Below are 19,017 nucleotides of genomic sequence, written 5' to 3' on the forward strand. Positions count from 1 at the left end.
GATTCGAGCATTCAACATTGAAGATTCAACATTGAGGACTCGAGATTCAAGCCTCTATTCTCCTGGCTCGTGCACCCGCAGCCCTCCAGGCCCCCAGGACTCCGGCCCGGCTCATGAGGCCCGAGCATGCTCTGAGCCAGGGATGCTGTGCCAGTCCAGAGGAGATGGCTGCTGTTTTAGACCTAGTGTGTTTTAGATGGCCTCAGATGTACTTTGACTACTGAGCTGCCAGATTTTTCATTTTTCTCTTTTGCAATGATTGTAAAAGCCTCATGTCATTTTTGAGAAATACACTCAGACCCTACACCACTCGTGTCTAGTCTGTTTGTCAAAGCTGAATCCCGTGCACACCTGGCCAGAACCCATCGTCCCGCGGAACAAGGGACCCCGTAAGAAACCCCAGTCCGTGGCATACCATAGACTTTCACATTTATTTCCTTGCTTTTTATTTTTGGGATCCCCTTTCCTCCTCTTCTTCCATCAACATCTTTTCATTATTAGAAAATTATATATGCTAGGCAAGTGTTCTTCCATCAAGTTACAGACCCCTTAAAGAAAACTTTTGGTCTTTTAACTTGGAGACATAGTGAACTTACTATGTATTCTAGTCTGGTCTAAAACTTGTGAACCTCCTGCCTCGGCTTTTCAAGTAGTTGCTTCTATAGGTGTTTGCCACCATTTTTAGTTGCTTTTATTTATTTTTTCTTGTTGAAAGCATAAGTTAGATATGTTATTTCCAAACCAACAATAACTTAAAAAAATGTGTGACAAAAGATTACTACAATGACTGAAAAGAATCTATTAGATAATTAGTGTTATCAACAAGGTTTCCACCCAATGAAAGAAAGAGCTAAAAAAGAAAAAAAATGAAAACAAACAAACAAACAAACAAACCACGCACATAGTAGGGTAGGGAATATATTAGTGTCACTATAGAAGTGCAATACATATCCAGGGGATCTGTTTAAAGAACTGCTTTGTTTGCAGAGATACTATTAGGGTTGCAAACAAAATCCAGGTCAACGGGATACGAAAGAATGCAGAAGAATTCCTGACAGCAATACCCATGTCTTAAACACAGAAGAAGACATAAATACTCCAACTAGGAACAGGCAGGCCAAGAAGAGCATTTAACTCTTAGAGAAGTCCTAACACAACAATGACCATCATACAATGGCTGCAAGGACACAAAAGACTTTCTTTTCATATTTCTGAAAACTTACCAGCTAACCAATTTCTCCATTAGGCTCAGAACAGTGATTTAGAAAGTGTGCAGTATGCCATCAGATAGGGAGGCTCCTTGTAGAACTGCTAATGGCATGAATATACTGGTACAAATGTTCCAGCAGTGAGCTTAAGGGCTACTCCCCAGCACCCATAGAACTGCAGCTCCCTCTACTGCTCACCTGTGGCTCAGACCTTTCTTGCCTTTAGTAAGGATATGGGAGCATTTGGAACTAACTGCACAAAATCATTTTGGAGAAGACACTAACAACTGCCATTGACAGACATGTCTTGGCTCACTTTTCTCTAAAAGATACTCTTTGCCCCTTATCTTTTATCATTCATCTGTGAAAATATATGATCCTCATTAAATATAATGCTCATTAATAAAAATGCACTGACTAACAGTCAAAATACAAACTCATGGGACATGGTGGTGCACAATTTAATCCTAGTACTCAGGAGGCAGAGGCAAGCAGATCTCTAAATGCAAGGCCTGTCTAGTCTACACAGTAAATACTAGGCCAGTCAGGGCTACACAGCAGGTCTCTTTTTCAAATAACAAAAACCAACCAAACAAAATTGACCTTTTCCATGTGTACGCTGTTGTGCTATTAGTGTGCCAAAGTGATTTCTTCTGGTTCTAGATGTCCTCACTTCTCCCATCCAGTGTACTCTACAAAGGGCAGCCAAGTTATAATATTTTTAAAGATTTACTTCATTTTGTATGCATGCGTATTTTTATACCATGTGCGTGCCTGTCTCAGTGGAGTTCAGAAGAAGGTACTGGATCCTGTGAGACTGCTGTTACAAACAGGTAGGATCTTCCTCATGGGTGCTGGAAACTGAACTCCATTTTTCAAGTGCGTGACCTCTGGACCATGCTTCCTAGCCCCACGCAACCTACTTTAATATAAATTTGAAACTCTAAGTTACAAATAAAAAGTTTTTTTTAAAAAACTTTTCAAACATAGATACTAGGCTGGAAAGATGGCTTAGTAGTTAAAAATACTGATCCTCTTGTAGAGGATCTTACCAGCATCCATGGTGGAAGGCTCACAACCACCTGTACTTCAGTTCTAGGGAGACCTGATGCCTCCATATTCATATATGTACAAATACACACACACACACACACACACACACACAAATACACACATACATACAGGGACACATGGTACACAAATGCACGCACGCATGTTCTCTTAAAAACAGAAATAAACCTTTAAAAACAGGCAAAAGAACATGTGAACTTTTAGAGCATAATGAGTAAAATTTTTCTGCTGAAAAAAATAGTTAGGAATCTACCCATTATTGATAGCCTTTGTTTTGTTATGGTATGTTACTGCCTATTTACCATAGGCCAGACATTGTGCTAAGTCAGTTGAAATCAGGAGGAAAGAGAGACGTATACATATGTGTACAAATACATAAGTATACAAAATGTTTTCAGGCAGTGTGAGCAATAAGTTTGCTTAATGGAGAAATTATTTTAATTTTAATTTTTTGCCCCTCTCAAGATGTATCATTTAAGTCATAATGAAAGACTATATTAGGTAGAAAATAGCAGGGGTACATATTCTAGGAGCTTTAAAAAATGAGCATTTATAGAAAATGAATTTGGCTTAGCTGAACAAATATGGGGTTGAAGTATGAGGCATGTTTGACAAAGCTATAATAAGAACTATGAGGCTGGGAGGGCAAGATAAAAAGAACAGTTTACAGGTGATCAACCAAATGTCCATCTGCTGCAGTAGGCAGAGAAGCACTGCAAGCCTTCAGCACGCCCAGGCCTGTGCTTTAGACAGTACTAACATCATTAGCTCCCACACAGCTACAGTTTTCTGAGCTGCTGCTAGAGATGACAGGCAGGATGCCTAGTGCTTCACTGGATAGTTTTATTTAATCCTTACACTAATCTTGAGTTTGGTACTATAATTATCTCCTTCTTAGAGATTAAATTAAGGATAGTCCATATTTATTGATGTTATCTTCTAAGAAAATGCTTAACAAAGAACAGTAAATACATAAAATTAGGTAGTTTTTCAAGAAACTCATTTTCTTTTAACAGGAAATGGCAGCAATATTGATGGGACCCCCCTAAGGAGCTTTACAATGTCCTATCATAATGAAGGGACCTGCATTAGTGGAGCCAATCAATTACCATTCATTTAGCTTTGGCTCTCACACTTGTGCAACAGGTCCTTTACATCTGAACAGTAGAACTGCAGGGCTAACAAACTGCGACTAATTGAAGAATTATCATTGAATTTAGTAATCTGCCTGATAAAGATAAACAAAGCCAATTCTGGCATTTAAGAAAAAGTCTATCTAAACAGACTGAGAAAAACCAAATAATATTGGTTGTGATAGGAAAGTGTATTAAGCCTAGGTGTATTCTTTAAATATGTCATTTAACTATATAGTATTCCTTATATTGTATATCTCAGAATAACACATATATTATATATAGATACATATAAAGCCCTGGCTATAAATCACAAGAATTGTAGTACTGGCTGGTTCTGGTGGCATATGCCTTTAATCTTAGCACTTGAGAGACAGAGGCAGATGAATTTCTGTGAGTTCAAGACTAGGCCTTGTCTACCCAGCAAGTTCCAGGGAAGTCAGGGCTACACAGAGAGACCCTGTCTCAAAAACCAAAACCAACAATAATAAAAAAGAATTAGAGCATATATGTCACATTCCATCTACCCAAATCCTATCCATTGAGACCCAGATTTTCTACATACTCTTTCCTGATTTTATTCCACACTAATTTCTTCCTCCATGGAACTCTCATACCAACTTGTTTGTAACCCCACTTGCATTACAATCATTATTATCTGTATTCTTCCTTATTAAATATTACCTTTATAAGGATAAGTACCACCTGAATATTTGCATCAATTCAAAATATTTGCTAATATAGTATAAATGATGTGTGTATATTCATATATATGGGCATAGCTTCATGTGTATATATACATATATACAAACACATACACATTCACATATATCATTTTTCTTTTGAGATAGAGTCTTGCTATTATTGCCCAGGTGGCTTCACACTCACACTCCTCCCATCTCAGTTACCCCATGTTGGAACTTATAAGTATGTGCCACTAGCCCTAGCTTTCAATAAATATACTTGAGTCTAGCACCACAGACCTGGCCATCCTGACATCCTAGTAAATGTATCTTGAAGAAAAAAAAACCCTACATATATATTTCTGACCTCTTAATAAGTATAATACTTCATTATATATAAATATTTATGGTTTGTGTACTTTTATCAAATTATATAAGATAAATAATTAAGATGTAAGGTAAATCAGAATAAGTCTATGAATATTATGTGTCAACTTAGCTGGGTCAAGAACACACTGGTTGGACACCAGTCTAGATGTTCTTATTTTTGTCTAGATGTGATTACTACTTAAATTAGTATAACTGAGTAAAGTAGATCACCCACATTCCACAGGAGGACTTATCCAGTCAAAAGCTTTTGAGAAAAACCTGAAAGTCACTTGAGAAAGAAAGGATTCTACTGCTAGTTGCCTTAAGATTGACAGCAACGGGCTGGTGAGATGGCTCAGCGGGTAAGAGCACCGACTGCTCTTCAGAAGGTCATGAGTTCAAATCCCAGCAACCACATGGTGGCTCACAACCACCCGTAATGAGTTCTGACGCCCTCTTCTGGTGCGTCTGAAGACAGCTACAGTGTACTTACATATAATAAATAAATTTAAAAAAAAAAAAAAAAAAAAAAAAAAAAAAAAAAAAAAAAAAAAAAAAAAAAAAAAGATTGACAGCAACATCAGCTCTTCCTAGGACTACAGATTTGGTACTTACCAATCCCCACAGCTGGGGAAGCCAATTCCTTAAAGTACATCTTTCTTATTATTTATGTAACATTTATATTGTATTAGTTATCATAAGCAATCTAAGGATGATTAACATATGAAGGAACTTTATGTGGGTTAAATAAAAATGTATGAGTTAGTAGAAAGGACTGAACCATTTGTATATTTTATATCCGCAGGAACTAATTCCCCACGGATACAGAGGATGACTTACATCATCTTACAAGTTTTGTTTCTCTGGATTTAGTAATGTGATTATATACTATAAATTCTGAAAATTCCTATATGTAAATCTCACACTAAAACAGAAAGATCACAAGCAATAACAACATTATACTAAACACATGTGCCTTTCAAGGCATAGTGAAACTTTTTTAAGGATCAAACAAATGTTTACTTAAAGAATAGAGTTAAAACTGGCAAGACCATGAAATAAAAGCTGTAGAAGACCATGAACTAAAAGCTTTTATTACCATTGTAAAACCCAAACTAAGCAACCAAACAAACTGGAACTCTTTCTAGGTAGCTAATAAAATGAGGGCCTAGGATCAAACCCAAAACACTACTCTGGCTCAATGGCTACCCAGAGTCTGTCTGGTCTGCCCCCCAAGTGTGGCAATTCAATTCTAATTGCATGATCAAACCAACAAATTGAGCTTAAGAGACAAAAGTACCTAGCTGACAAAATCAGAGGTTGCATGAAAATGCTTTTCAAGTACAAGTAATGTAAGAAACAACAAGTGAAGTGAGGGAGAGGTTTCAAAGCTTGAAAGACAGTCATCAATACTGACAGATTACTGTAATTCTGGTTGCTAGCATGATCGATTTGGGCAGCATATGACAATCAATACTGTCCTCATTTTCTGAACAACATTAGATTCATAGTTACAGAAGATGTTCCTAGGATAAAATTTAAACTCCATTTAATGATCATAAATAGCACAATTTATGCTGTGGAATCTTAGTAGGCACAATTATGGTGCATAAGATAACTGACCCAGCAGTATAATTATATAAATACAATTGAGTTTATTATATTTCACCTTTTTTTTTGATGAGGATTAAAGTATTAACTCTGGTGGTTTTCAAAACTAACTTCTATTTCAATTCCTACTATAATTCATGTTAAGCATATTGATTTATTTTAGAATACACAATTTTCTTCTCACTGAAAATCTGATGTCAAAAACATACATTTTAAAATTTGGCACATTTCTGAAATTAGTATGTTACTTAAAATTAAAACACATGCTCCTATACTTTAATATCTCTAAATAAAAGTATCCAGTTCTAACTTATTATATAAACCGTTATGTTAAAATCAAGTAAAGAAGTCATTTCCCCGTAACATTTCTCCCTTCCTCTACTCGTTCAGTTATACTTTTGAGATAGGGTCATGCTATGCTGTGGTTTGTCTTGAATTCTTGATCTGAAGTGACCCACTCTCTTTGCCTTTACAGCTTTGGGGGTAGGAGCACCTACTAGATGTGGCTCCTCCTCAACAATTAGAATATAGAATATTCTATAGAATATAGATTATCTTGTGCATTTTGCAAAAGATAATATGTTCTTCAGATTAATGAGGGATAGGAATATCTATTTTTACTTCTCTTGATATATGGAGAATTTTTCAGGAATCCCCATGGATAATAAGACCTGTGGACATTCACTTCCTCTTTGTATAATGGTAGAGTATTTATATATAATCAACCTCTACATTGCTTATAGTAATGAACACACAAATATAATTACCATATTAGTAATTGTTATATTGTTAAAGGGCTAATGATAAGAAAAAGAAGTCTTTTTTCCTAAGTATTTTTCACATACAGCTGGTTCAGTTTTTCAAATGTGGAACCCTGGATATGGAGGGCTGAGCACTCTTAAATGGTATGAAAAACAATTTCCTCCACTGTAGAGAGGTTTGTTTGGTCTGTGTAATATTGTCACTCTATTTTTATTTGAAGATGTTAAGTGTGTCTGTGTGTAGATGGCTCAGACCATGTGCATGAGTCCAGGTTCCTGAAGAGGCTAGAAGCATCATGGAGCTCAAATTACAGATGCTTGTGAGCTGTATGATGTGCAACCAAGCTCAGGTCCTTTGCAGGAGCAGGACATGGCCGGAACTGCTGAGCCACCTCTCCAGCCCCTATTCTAAGTATTCTACAAGCAATTTTGTTGATAAGAACTGTTCAGATTTGCTGCTTTAAAAAGTGTTCATTTCTACTATTTTCATTGAAATTATTTCTTTTCATCCTACAATATTCTCTAATGTGGTAACCACTATGTCAGTATGATTAAATATTAAAAATATCATAAAGTAGGCCTGAGAATTCACCTCAAGCAGCTAATCAGCCCAATATAAAAACTCAATTAAGCAATTCCTTAGACTTGGGTGAAGATGTTTTATATCAATTATAATATTTCTAAGTAATTACAACAAATCTCATTTAGCACTCACATTAATGCCTAGACAATATTAGAATCTTTTTATAGAATCTATGACTTGGTGGTAGAGTGACTGTCTAGCATGAGCAAGGCCTGAGTTTAATTCTAGAACCTGAAGAGAAGGAAAAAAACTAAACGTGATTCTGTGACATGACCAAGACCATGAGGTGGTTAATATGACTAAGTTCACTTCTTAGGGAAGCACACTGAGTTCAGAGAGGTTCAAGGATATGCGGAGGCAATGTAACTCCAGAGGAGCAGCACCAGTCAGATAGGCTAGCTCCAGAAGCCATGTTCCTAAGCAGTCTACATCTTCACATACCTTCATGACTCATGTTGGTTTTTAATCGCATTCATCTCATTATTTACCATTTAAGACTGGTTCAATTTTCATTTTGCTCATGAGTGTTTCTGAATACAACTTCCAGCTCACTGGTTGGCCCCTTATTAGTATACACCCTGCACACTCCTCTTTTAAAACAATGTAGTAAAAATGGTATGTTTTTCCATGGAGATTGAGTTGTTTTCAATGATTGGATTATTTCTACATGGCCAGAGTAGCACAGAGCTTGACATATAATGACATTCCAATTAACTAAGCCAAAGATTAATATTTATTAAAAGTATCTAAGGAAACATACCACTCAAGTATCACAATTACTCAATCACTAGGGAGGAACTCTGCCATCTACTTATCAATAAACAGAAACTGTAGTCTTAATACACAGGAAACATTTACCCTTTTGTAAAGTAGATGTATGCTAGTAACCACACAGTTAAAAAGGATACAAGTTTTGATACAATGGAATCAGTGATTTCAGAGCACGGCTAGCATTTATTGCTGTGGATCGGACCATAATGGGCAGAACTTTTCCATTCACAATAGCACCATCAAAAAGTGGACCAAAGAAGGGAACCTGATAGAGAGATCAGAACATAATTTTAAAGTTAAACTGTAGAAAGACTATAATAAAAACAATCAAGATCCTCTACACATAAATGCATTCTTGCTTCCTCTTTGGTTTATTTCAAGTAAAAATATTATTCAAATTCAATTTTTTTATATGATGAATCACTCATACTAGGAAAACAAATGAAAACTCCCAAGGTCAAAGGGTGTCCATTCAAAAGGACTATGTGCTTTGTATAACTAAGTAATTTATATCCTCTGCCAATTTCCAAAGCTTTGTAGTTTCAACTGTACACACACACACACACACACACACACACACACACACACACACACAATCAATTCCTCTATTAAGCAAACAGAAAAAGATAAACATTTTTACAGGTAGGTAGTCAGATGGTCATTTTTGTAAGTTACCAGTTTTATTCTTATAGTTTGGACATGAAATGTCTTCCCCAAACTCATGTTGAATGCTCAATACCATGTTTGGAAGGGTGGCTCTAGAGAAGGGATTGGGTAACAAGATCTTTGACCCACAGGCCCTGAATCACTGAGGTCAAAAGACCACAGACTGAAATCATGAGACAAGTAAATCTTTCCTCTTTTAAGATGTTTTTCCTAGGATTTTGTCACAGAGACAAAGAGCAAACTTAACACAAGCAAAGAACCTAACAAGTATTTGGTTAGGCTAATTATAAAACAAAATCTATGCTTTGATAATTGTCACCCTACCAGTTGACATTAGAGCTGTGAATATATAGGTCAGTGGTAGAGTGCTAACCCAGCTATGTGCAAGCACCAATACTGGAAAAACAAAACCAAGCAAAAAACCCAACAAAACAGACCTGTTTAAAAATGGTGGACACAAATGGTGGTTCAAGGCAAGATAATTAATTACCCAAGGATGACGGTATTTTAGGCTCTGTGGTCAGATTATACTTCAATTTTGTTTTTTAATAAAAAGCCTTAAAAATATAAAAACACAAGAAAGCACTCAGTTTGTAGGCTGCACAAAATTATTGTTATGAGATGACTTCTGGCTTACTAAACAAACAAACAAAAAACCCAACATTGTTTTTGAAATAGTTGTTGAAATCCTGTGGTACGTCTAAGCTATCCAACCATAGGAGAGGTAACATCTTAACAGTTAAAAATATTTGTAGTCAGACAGGATCTCATTAAGTAGCAAAGGCTGGCCTGGGATCTGCTAAATAGATCATGCTGGTCTTGTAACTGTGGCAATCATTGCATTTACTCCCTTTCCCACAACTGCAAATCTATTACTAAGACAGAAGCCAAGAAGTTCTCACCTCTGGTTTTTTCATGATCTGGATACTGAACATGTGGTTTTTCATTGGATATATTACAATGAGGACATCACCAAACTCTGTAGGAATAATTCCTCTCCTGTAGTCTCTAGTATGTTCTGACCAAACAATGTGTACTTCATCATTTCCTAGATGTCTCAACTAGAAAATCAAGGAAATAGATTATAGTACTTTATAAAGCCATGTGAGCATAATTATACAACTAGTGACATCAAACCCAGAAGGGAAATGGCTGATCATTTTAGTGACACATAAAATAACAACACTCAAAGTCTTCAAGGGACAACAGAAGACCAGGCATTTTTAACTCCCACAGTCAGAGACAGGAAGAACTTACAAGAGTCACAGCACAACTCTTCTAAACTGGCAACTGTACCAATGCAATTCCATTCTCAAAGGTTAGTTTAAAAAGGAACTGATTTGAGATTCTTCTCCTCTTATTATATCTACTTTCTGCAGTGCTAATGTAAGTAAGGTGGCCCGGAGAAGGCAGCCAGAAGAGAAACAAACAAACAAACAAAAAGGCAACTCATAAATTTTACAAGCACTTAATGAGCAAGAGAGTTGGTTATTTTTGGTCTAACAAGTTAATTTTTAGGTAACCCCCCACAATGATACATAAAATCTTCCAAATAGATGTCTTGATATTTATTGGGCCCTAAAAATGTTACTTAGATATTTGTGCTGTTTACAAAGGTGCTTCTGGCAATCATGAGAGTTCTGTTATGATAATTAAAACTATAAGAAAGGAAAGATTTAAAAGTTGTCTCTAATAACTTGTTTAAAAATGAATTTACTGTACATTAATGAGTTTTCTTCATGTAGATTATGGTATAAACCTCAACTTTACTATACAATCTCATCATCTAGTTTATCTATAGATTCTGCTGCTTGGAACATGTGACTGTATATCTGGTAGACGCTTTACCCTGGCTCTCCATCCTTCCCAGGTAACTGGACACACTGGCTGTGAAAGCTTGGAAACTGATAGAAGGATAAGGTCCTTCTGAGCTAGGTTATGGATAATTTCTATTTATTATATATGTAATTTCTGGGTTAAATCTATAAGGTAGATAAAAAAACTTAATGTCTGATAAAAACAAAAAGAGGAGCTAAGTTCAACTTTTTTCAAAGGATCTTTTTACTTACTCCTTAGCCCTGGAATTAACTTCTTACACCTGAGTATAACATACAGGAATGACATAAATGCAGACTTGAACTTCGTGCCATTTTTAAAAAGCAAAAAAGAGATTGCAAAACCTAGAAAAGGCATGGCCCTATAATTTCATTTTTTAATCAAAATACTTTAAAAATATCCTTCCTATACAGCCATCCCCATGTGTCAGCTTCCCTAATAGGTTTATGTTAACTGAATACAAAAGAAATGTGAAATAAATTTAACCAGGAGGGATGATCCAATCTAATTTTGATACATTAATGTCATGTGCTGTACATGTTACAATAGCAGCCAGATCTAATACTAAGCTGCAGGCTATACTGAGATTTCCAAATGGCAGATTGTTCTAAGTGATATCAAGTATAATTGAAGTAATAAATGATAGTAAAAGCTGAGCACACTGTCAGGAAGAATTTAAGTATTTACTTTTTAAAATTAAATGAGTTAGGTTAGGATAGACAAGACAACTGAAATAATGCAGGTCTCAATTTACAGAAAATTCCTTTTATTTATCTGCTACATTAACCCTTGAACTCTTGCCAAAATTATCTATAATTTCTAGTGCCACTTATCTAAAGAAACGAGAACAAGGCAACTATATTATCTTTTATCCAAAGTTGTCTTCAAATATCTTCCATATAGTATTTAAGGTCTGTTAGAAGTTTAAAAAACTCATTTTTTTGTCAAGATATTATAATATTTTTTGTATAGAACCATGTGCATCAACAAATCATTCTACATGTGTTTGACATTTAAAGGAAAAACTTTCATGAAAATCCTTTGTTATTTAGATTCCAATGCTAAAAATATAGTTGTTTAGGCTATCATATGACATTTTTATAATTTTAAAACCTGAAGTATAATGATTAAACAGAAATTGAAATGTTGTTAATCATTGCTGTGTATTTTGGAAAAATTTGAAAGACCAGTGAAAGATGACTTTCTAGTGATCAAAAGGTAACAGAAGTCATAATGCCAGTAATAAAAGCAAGTCAGCAAACAAATTTGGTGTATCTAAATTTGGTACCGATACTTTATATACCATTTTATATTTATTTATTTCTTACCGCTTAAGGGCTTAAAGGATCAGTCTTATGCATACTCAGTAAGTTTTCCTGTACTCTAAATTTCTCAAAGGAGTGCCTTTCTTTTTTCTTTTCTTTTCTTCTTCTGTCTGTCTTCCTCCCTCCTTCTTTTATTCTTTTCATTTCCTTCCTTTCTTTTTTGTTTGTTTTGAGACAGAGTTTCTCTGTATAGCTTTGACTGTCCTGAAACTAGGACTATTTGAGGACTAGGGTGGCCTCAAATACAGCGATTCTGCCTTGTTGCCTAAGTTCAAAAACATAGATGCTTTAGTACAAGCACTTGAGACTGCTGTGACTGGTAACCCAAGTATTCTTCTGAAGTCACTTCAACTGCTACTGACATCACTCTGGAATCTAAACTGTAGAATATAGGATATAGATGGCTAGTATTAGTTTGTGAAGAAAATAAAACGAAATTCAGCATGTGTACACTCTAGTTCTTCATCCATTATAGAATGTTAATATTGAAAGATATCTTAAAGGAGGAATTTCACACCCAATATAGTAGCTCCACTGTGATATCCTGAAGGTAGATGCCTGGCCTCTGCTCAAACTCTTTAAACGTTATGGAGTGTAAGTGCTCACAATTAGACCACTTTACCTTAACGAACCCAAATCATCTTAATATTCTTACACCAAGCAAACCTTGCTTTCCTGATACTAGTTCTTGCAAATTAGCCTTACCAAGAGAATCCAACATGTATTCTATAAGTTATCTTTTCAGGTATTTGAAGATCAGTTTAATATCTTCATTTTTCTTTTTCAGGTTAAAGTGCCATTTGCCTGGATTATTTTCTCAGTTTACTGATGTTTCTATTAAACCACGATGTTTGGAATAGAACATCAATATATTCTCTAATACAGCAAACTCATTAATGGGACTATTTCTTCCTTTGTTACTAAATTATTTTCTGAAACTTTATGGTATCATAAACAGTTAGTCAACTCAAACTTTTCCTTGCTAAGTTCTTTTTAACAATCTTTAACAGTTCCAGATTAAAAACATTATTTAGTTTGTATTGTGTGTATGTGTAATGTTTGTGATATGTGTGTGTGTGTGTGTGTGTGTGTGTGTGTGTGAGCGCTTGAGTGCATATGTAGATTTCTAGGAGAATTGAATTTACATTGCCAGGCTTGGCAGCCAGTTGCTCTACCCTCTCAGCCACTTGCAAAGTTCTTTAATCAGGTAAAATCAATTGCTCAATTTAAAGAGAGGATTTCATACTTATACTGCCAAGTCTAGGTTATCTTTAAGCTTGTTAAGGTTTATTGTTAGTCGGATTCTGCTATTCAGTTTGCTGGTTCATTCTTTTCCAGATTAGGGTTATCATAAAATTAAAATTCTTACATCTTCATTTAAAGTCTGAACAAAAATGTCAAATAGTTTATATAAGAAAGTAATTACAAATTTTCATTCTGCTTAAAAAGATAGCTTTCACTTATTAAGGTTATTTATTACAAACTATTTATTAAGGGCATACTATTCTACATGTTCTGTGACAATTCACTTAATATTAATAATAATTATAAGAAAAGTGCAATCAGTATTACTATTTTTCTCTTTTTTGTAATGAGTGAACTTTAATATAAGAATGTATTTTAGTTTTTCTAAGCTATAAATTCAAAGTCTTTTTTTAAATTAGATATTTTCTTTATTTACATTTCAAATGTTATCCCCTTTCCTGGTTTCTCCTCCAACCACCCCCTAGCTCCCTCCCCCTCCCCATTCACCCACCCACCCACTCCTGCTTCCTGGCCCTGGCATTCCCCTACCCCACTGGGGTATTGAGCCTTCACAAGACCAAGGGCCTCTTAAACAATTGAAACTTAAAAGAATGAAGCAGTTTAGCTAAGACAAAACAAAACAAAACAAACCTTTACGTGATAGAAACAATATTAAAATCCAGGCAGTCAGGCCCCAGAACCCAAAGCTGAACCACTTTGCAATACTGCCTCTTGCTGTATGTGTTTGTGTTCTGAATATGATTATGCAATTAGTCATCATCATACATACCAGACTAATAAGACCACAGTGCTTCAAGTTACACACATACACACACACACACACACACACACACACACACACAGACACACACAAAATTCACACAGTCTATGGTTGGCCCTCATCTCATAATTCTATTAACACAAATTCATTCTGATGTGATTAGTTGTACTGAACTTACTACAGTGGTTTCTATTATCACTGCTTCATTATCTAAGTGCTCACAGCCATCTGCTTAACAATCCTATTTTGCTGGAGTTCATGAATGTTGGTATTTTCAGAGGGATGGCTTGCTCTGTACTCCTTTGTAAAATCAGGTATTTGCCTCTGTTACAGACCAGATGCATTTTCCTATGCTGAGATCCTAGCCCTGGCTGTGATGGTATTAAGAATTTAAGTCCTACTAGGTAGGGACTTTGGGAGGCTGATTAGATCATTTAAGGGGTTAGTATCTATTAAAAAAAAAAAAAGACTCAGCCAGGCAGTGGTGGTAGCACACGCCTTTAATCCCAGCACTTGGGAGGCAGAGGCAAGTGGATTTCTGAGTTCGAGGCGAGCCTGGTCTACAGAGTGAGTTCCAGGAGAGCCAGGGCTACACACAAACCCTGTCTCCAAAAACAAAACAAACAAAAAAGACTCCGGAGTGCTTGCGTGTCACTTTTAACAAATGTGGTTACTGTGAGAAGCTCAGTCATCTGTGAACGGGTTAGTGGTTCCCCAGCAGACACTGGGTCTGCCAGTCTCTTCACCTCACCAGCCCCTTATACATTTCTAGTCTCTGGCATTTGTTACAAGAGCTTAAAAGAATGAAGACACCCACTTTATAGTAGCATAATACATTCATCTTATCAATAAGGAATCTAGAATTAATGCTTTACTTCCTTAGTGTCATAAAATGTAAAAATCACCTAAAGTAACTATTCTTGTCTCATAAGTTAGCTTGAGTGGAGCAGAGACCGAAGGAAAGGCCATTCAGAGACTGCCTCACCTGGGATCCATTCCATATACAGTCACCAAACCCAGACACTATTGCTGATGCCAACAAGTGCTTGCTGATGTGAGCCCCTGATATAGCTGTCTCCTGAGAGGCTCTGCCAGAGCCTGACAAATACAGATGTGGATGCTCATGGTCAACCACTGCACTGAGCATGGGGTTCCCAAAGAAGGAGTTGGGGGAAGGAGCTGAAGGGGTTTGCAACCCCATAGGAAGAAAACAATATCAACCAAACAGTACCCTCTAGAGCTCCCAGGGACTAAACCACCAATCAAAGAGTACTCATGGAAGGATCCATGGTTCCAGCTGCATATGTAGCAGAGGATGGCCTTGTCTGACATCAATGGGAGAGGAGGCCCTTGGTCCTGTGAAGGCTGGATGCCCCAGTGTAGGGGAATGCTAGGGCCGTGAGGTGGGAGAGGGTGGGTTGGGGAGCACCCTCATAGAAGCAGGGGGAGGGGTGTGGGATAGGGGTTTTTCGGAGGACAAACTGGGAAAGGAGATAACATTTGAAATGTAAATAAGTAAAGTAACCAGTTTTTTAAAAAAGAAAAAAGTTAGCTTGCCTCTGACTTAAAAAGCAGGTTATCAACTGATTATATATACTCTCTCCATCAAAGTTTGAGTATTCTCTGATTCTACTGGTTTCCTCACTACACCTCTAACAAACTCTTCATTTTAAAAAGGTGTTACTTTTTTTGTACTTTTCCTATCCCTACAGCTGCACTAGGTTAGATATTACAGTGTATACTTAAACTAGTTCATGAATTCTTAAAAGATCCTTTCTTTTTCAATCCCTCCTTCCATTCAATCTACCTTCTTCCTTTCATTACTAGATATGCATTGAAAGCTGTCTGGATGCACTGCACTAGCTTTTGCAGATGCTCCTAGGAGGATTGATAGATATGACCTCTGACCTTAAAGATTTGGGTTCTGTGAAAAAGACACAGTAAAATAACCAAGCAAACAGTAAATAAGATATAGATAATGTTCCGAACACTTCTCTGAATCCAAATAGCAAAGGACAACCTATAACGGCACTTGCACTAAAAGCTGAAGTTACATACAAGTTAATATCTAAACTAAAAGTGGAAGTAGTCGTGGAAGCAGAAACAGCACGTATGAAGAAATTCAAACAGGATTCCGACTGTTCCAACCCCTTATTTCACTCATCTATAGAGACCAGGTTTCACTATAGCCACGCTGGCCTCAGAGTGAACACATGGCAACCTTCCTGTCTCAGCATCCTGAGTATCATCTATAATTTTATAGTCCACATATTTTCACACTCATTTGCAACCTGGGTCATTATTATCAATTAAGAAAAGTTTCCGAGCTGGAGAGATGGCTCAGCAGTTAAGAGCACTGACTGCTCTTCTAGAAGACCTGATTTCAATTCCCAGCAACCACATGGTGGCTCACAACCATCTGTAATGGAATCCGATACCCTCTGCTGGTGCTGTCTGAAGACAGCTACAATGTACTCACATACATAAAATAAATAAATCTTTGAAAAAAAAAAGTTTTTTTCTATTCCAGTGTGGTGGCACATATCTTTAATCCCAGCACTTGGGAGGCAGAGTTCAAGGCCAGCCTGGTCTACAGAGCTAGTTCCAGGACAGCCAGGGCTATACAGAGAAACCCTGTGTCAAAAAACAAAACAAAGCAAAACAAAACAAAACAACAACAACAAAAAAACCCAATGAACAAAGAAAAGTTTCTTTTTCTAAAGACTGATTTATTATTATTTTAAATTATGTATGTGAGTTCATATATGGGTATGTGCATGAGTACCTGCAGAAGCCAGGGCACTAAGCTGGAAGAGTAGTGAGCTACCTAACATGGGTGCTCAGAACCAAACTTCAGTCCTTTGGAAGAGCAGCAAGTGCTTTTACCCATAGAGCCATCCATCCAGCCCCAAGAAGAAAAAAATTCTTAAAAGCAATGAGCACAGTATACCTAGTTCTATGCTTTTACATAAGGTGGTATCCAGTAATACTGCTGGTTGCTATAAAACTGACAGAATGAATAGCATGGACATTACATTCTAACATTACACAAGAACATACTATAGAAGCATAAGTACTTAACTATGGCATTTATTTAAATACGCTATAACAATCATTATAATAATATATACACACGTAGTTCTTTCAGTTTGAGGCTTTGATAGCTTTAGTAACATTTTCATCCATTAAATGCAAATAGGCTTAGTTCTAGGTTCTAGAAATACAATAGTAAAGAAAGTCTTGTCCTCATGACCTTGATATTCTAATGTGTGCATGTGGGGAGTTGGCACAGCCATATCCACTGGTAGGGAGTCAAATAAATGTATAAAGAATAAGCAAGTAGTGGCATTGATCCTTCTAAGAAAGGGAAAACCAGCTTTCTCCAATGGAGTGATAGCCCACACTCTGGGTATATCAACCACACTTCAGGAGAGACTCCATTGCCAGGAATAGTTAGCTACATATAATGAACTCCATGATTTGTCTGTTTATGTGTGTTCTTTTATTGTTTTGTTTGTTTTTGTTTTATTGTTTTTTTAATCTTTGGTTCGTATTTTTTTGAGATTGAAAGAACATGAAGCTGGGTAGATAGGGAAGTGGGAAGGATATGAGGATAGGGAAGGAAGAACAGTACTAACATATATTGTATGAAAAATTTTAAATAATAAAAATAAGCAAATATGGTAACTTTATAGCACAGTGATAAGTGCTATAAAGAAAATAATACTGGAGTATGGAGATGACTTAGTGAGTAGTGTTTGACATATAAGTAAGAGGACATGAGTCTAGATCCCCAGAATCCAGGAATGGCAGGTGCTTGCCGGCCAGCTAGCCAGGTGTACATGGCAACGAACTGAGAGACCCTGTCTTTTTAAAAAAAAATTTGTTTGTTTGTTTATTTATACACACTCCAGATTTTCTTCCCCTCTCAGTCCACCCTCTGACTGTTCCACATCCCATACCTCCTCCCTACCTCCCGTCTCCACGAGGATGTCCCCACTCCCCACCCCCACCTCACCAGATCTCTAAACTCCCTGGGACCTCCAGTCTCCAGAGGGTTAGATACTTCTTCTCTGACTGAACCCAAACCTGACAGTCCTCTTCTGTATGAGGGAGGTGAGGACTGATAATCTGATGTTGTTTTCTGACTTCTATGTGCATGTGTTAGGCACCGCCAGTGTGCACACACATATGTGTGCACACACCACACGGATTTAAAAAGGCAGTATAGGGCAAAGTGGTAGTGTTCTTGAGTATAGGGGGTTCTTTAGCTATAATGATTTCGAAAGATCTTACTGTGAAACTGTCACAGAAGTGTGAGAATAAAGAAGCTTGAAGAAAAAACCATGCAGCCTCAGTATCCAGAGTCTCAGACATGTGACTAACTCTGATTTGGTGGAAGGTTAAGATAGTGAAGGCAGGTTAGTAAATCAGTAAGAACTGACAGGAACAGTGATCAGAGGGTAAGGAGAAAGGTGGGCAAAGCATGTGGGATTAAGCACTGGAGTTAAGTCTTCATTGTGTGCAAAGAAGCTACAGCTACCCTGTCCAGATCAAGTTGCTCATGGTGGGAGACAAGCTGGCATGCAGCCACTTGCAGCACTATTTCTATCCTCTATCTTTGTCACCAGGAATACACTTTAAAAAGCTGGGGCTGTACATAGAATATAGCATTAAATAGAATTTGTAGCATTAATTATTATATTTTGATCTGAAACTATAAGTAGAATTTCTGTGTTTGTTAATTTTTGTCAACATGATATAAGCTTGGGTCACCTGGGAAGAGGGAACAGCAGCTGAGAAAATGCAGCCATCAGACTGGCCCGTAGACATGTCTGTGGGGCACTTTCTTGAGTAAAACTTGATATGGGAGGGCCTAGCCCACTATGGATACTGTCACTCTTGGGCAGGCTGGGCTTGGGTTGTGTGCTTGTGTGTATATGTGTGTGTGTGTGTGTATACATGTATATATAT

At 36.8% G+C, this 19,017-nt stretch overlaps 1 protein-coding gene across 8 annotated transcripts in view; it reads right to left on the reverse strand.

Annotated features, from left to right (window-relative positions):
- Ralgapa1 (Ral GTPase activating protein catalytic alpha subunit 1) overlaps positions 1 to 19,017 on the reverse strand; it is a 223,021-nt gene that overhangs the window by 26,691 nt on the left and 177,313 nt on the right. For all 8 annotated transcript variants that reach the window (XM_031356026.1, XM_031356025.1, XM_031356021.1 and 5 more), the window contains 2 exons: positions 9,759 to 9,917; positions 8,328 to 8,455 (listed from right to left, as the gene is read on the reverse strand). In XM_031356026.1, the coding sequence (XP_031211886.1) occupies positions 8,328 to 8,455; positions 9,759 to 9,917 (287 nt within the window). The remainder of the gene's footprint in view (positions 1 to 8,327; positions 8,456 to 9,758; positions 9,918 to 19,017) is intronic.

This window comes from Mastomys coucha, unplaced genomic scaffold (genome assembly GCF_008632895.1).
Source record: "Mastomys coucha isolate ucsf_1 unplaced genomic scaffold, UCSF_Mcou_1 pScaffold6, whole genome shotgun sequence".
In the NCBI taxonomy this organism is placed as follows: Eukaryota; Metazoa; Chordata; class Mammalia; order Rodentia; family Muridae; genus Mastomys; species Mastomys coucha.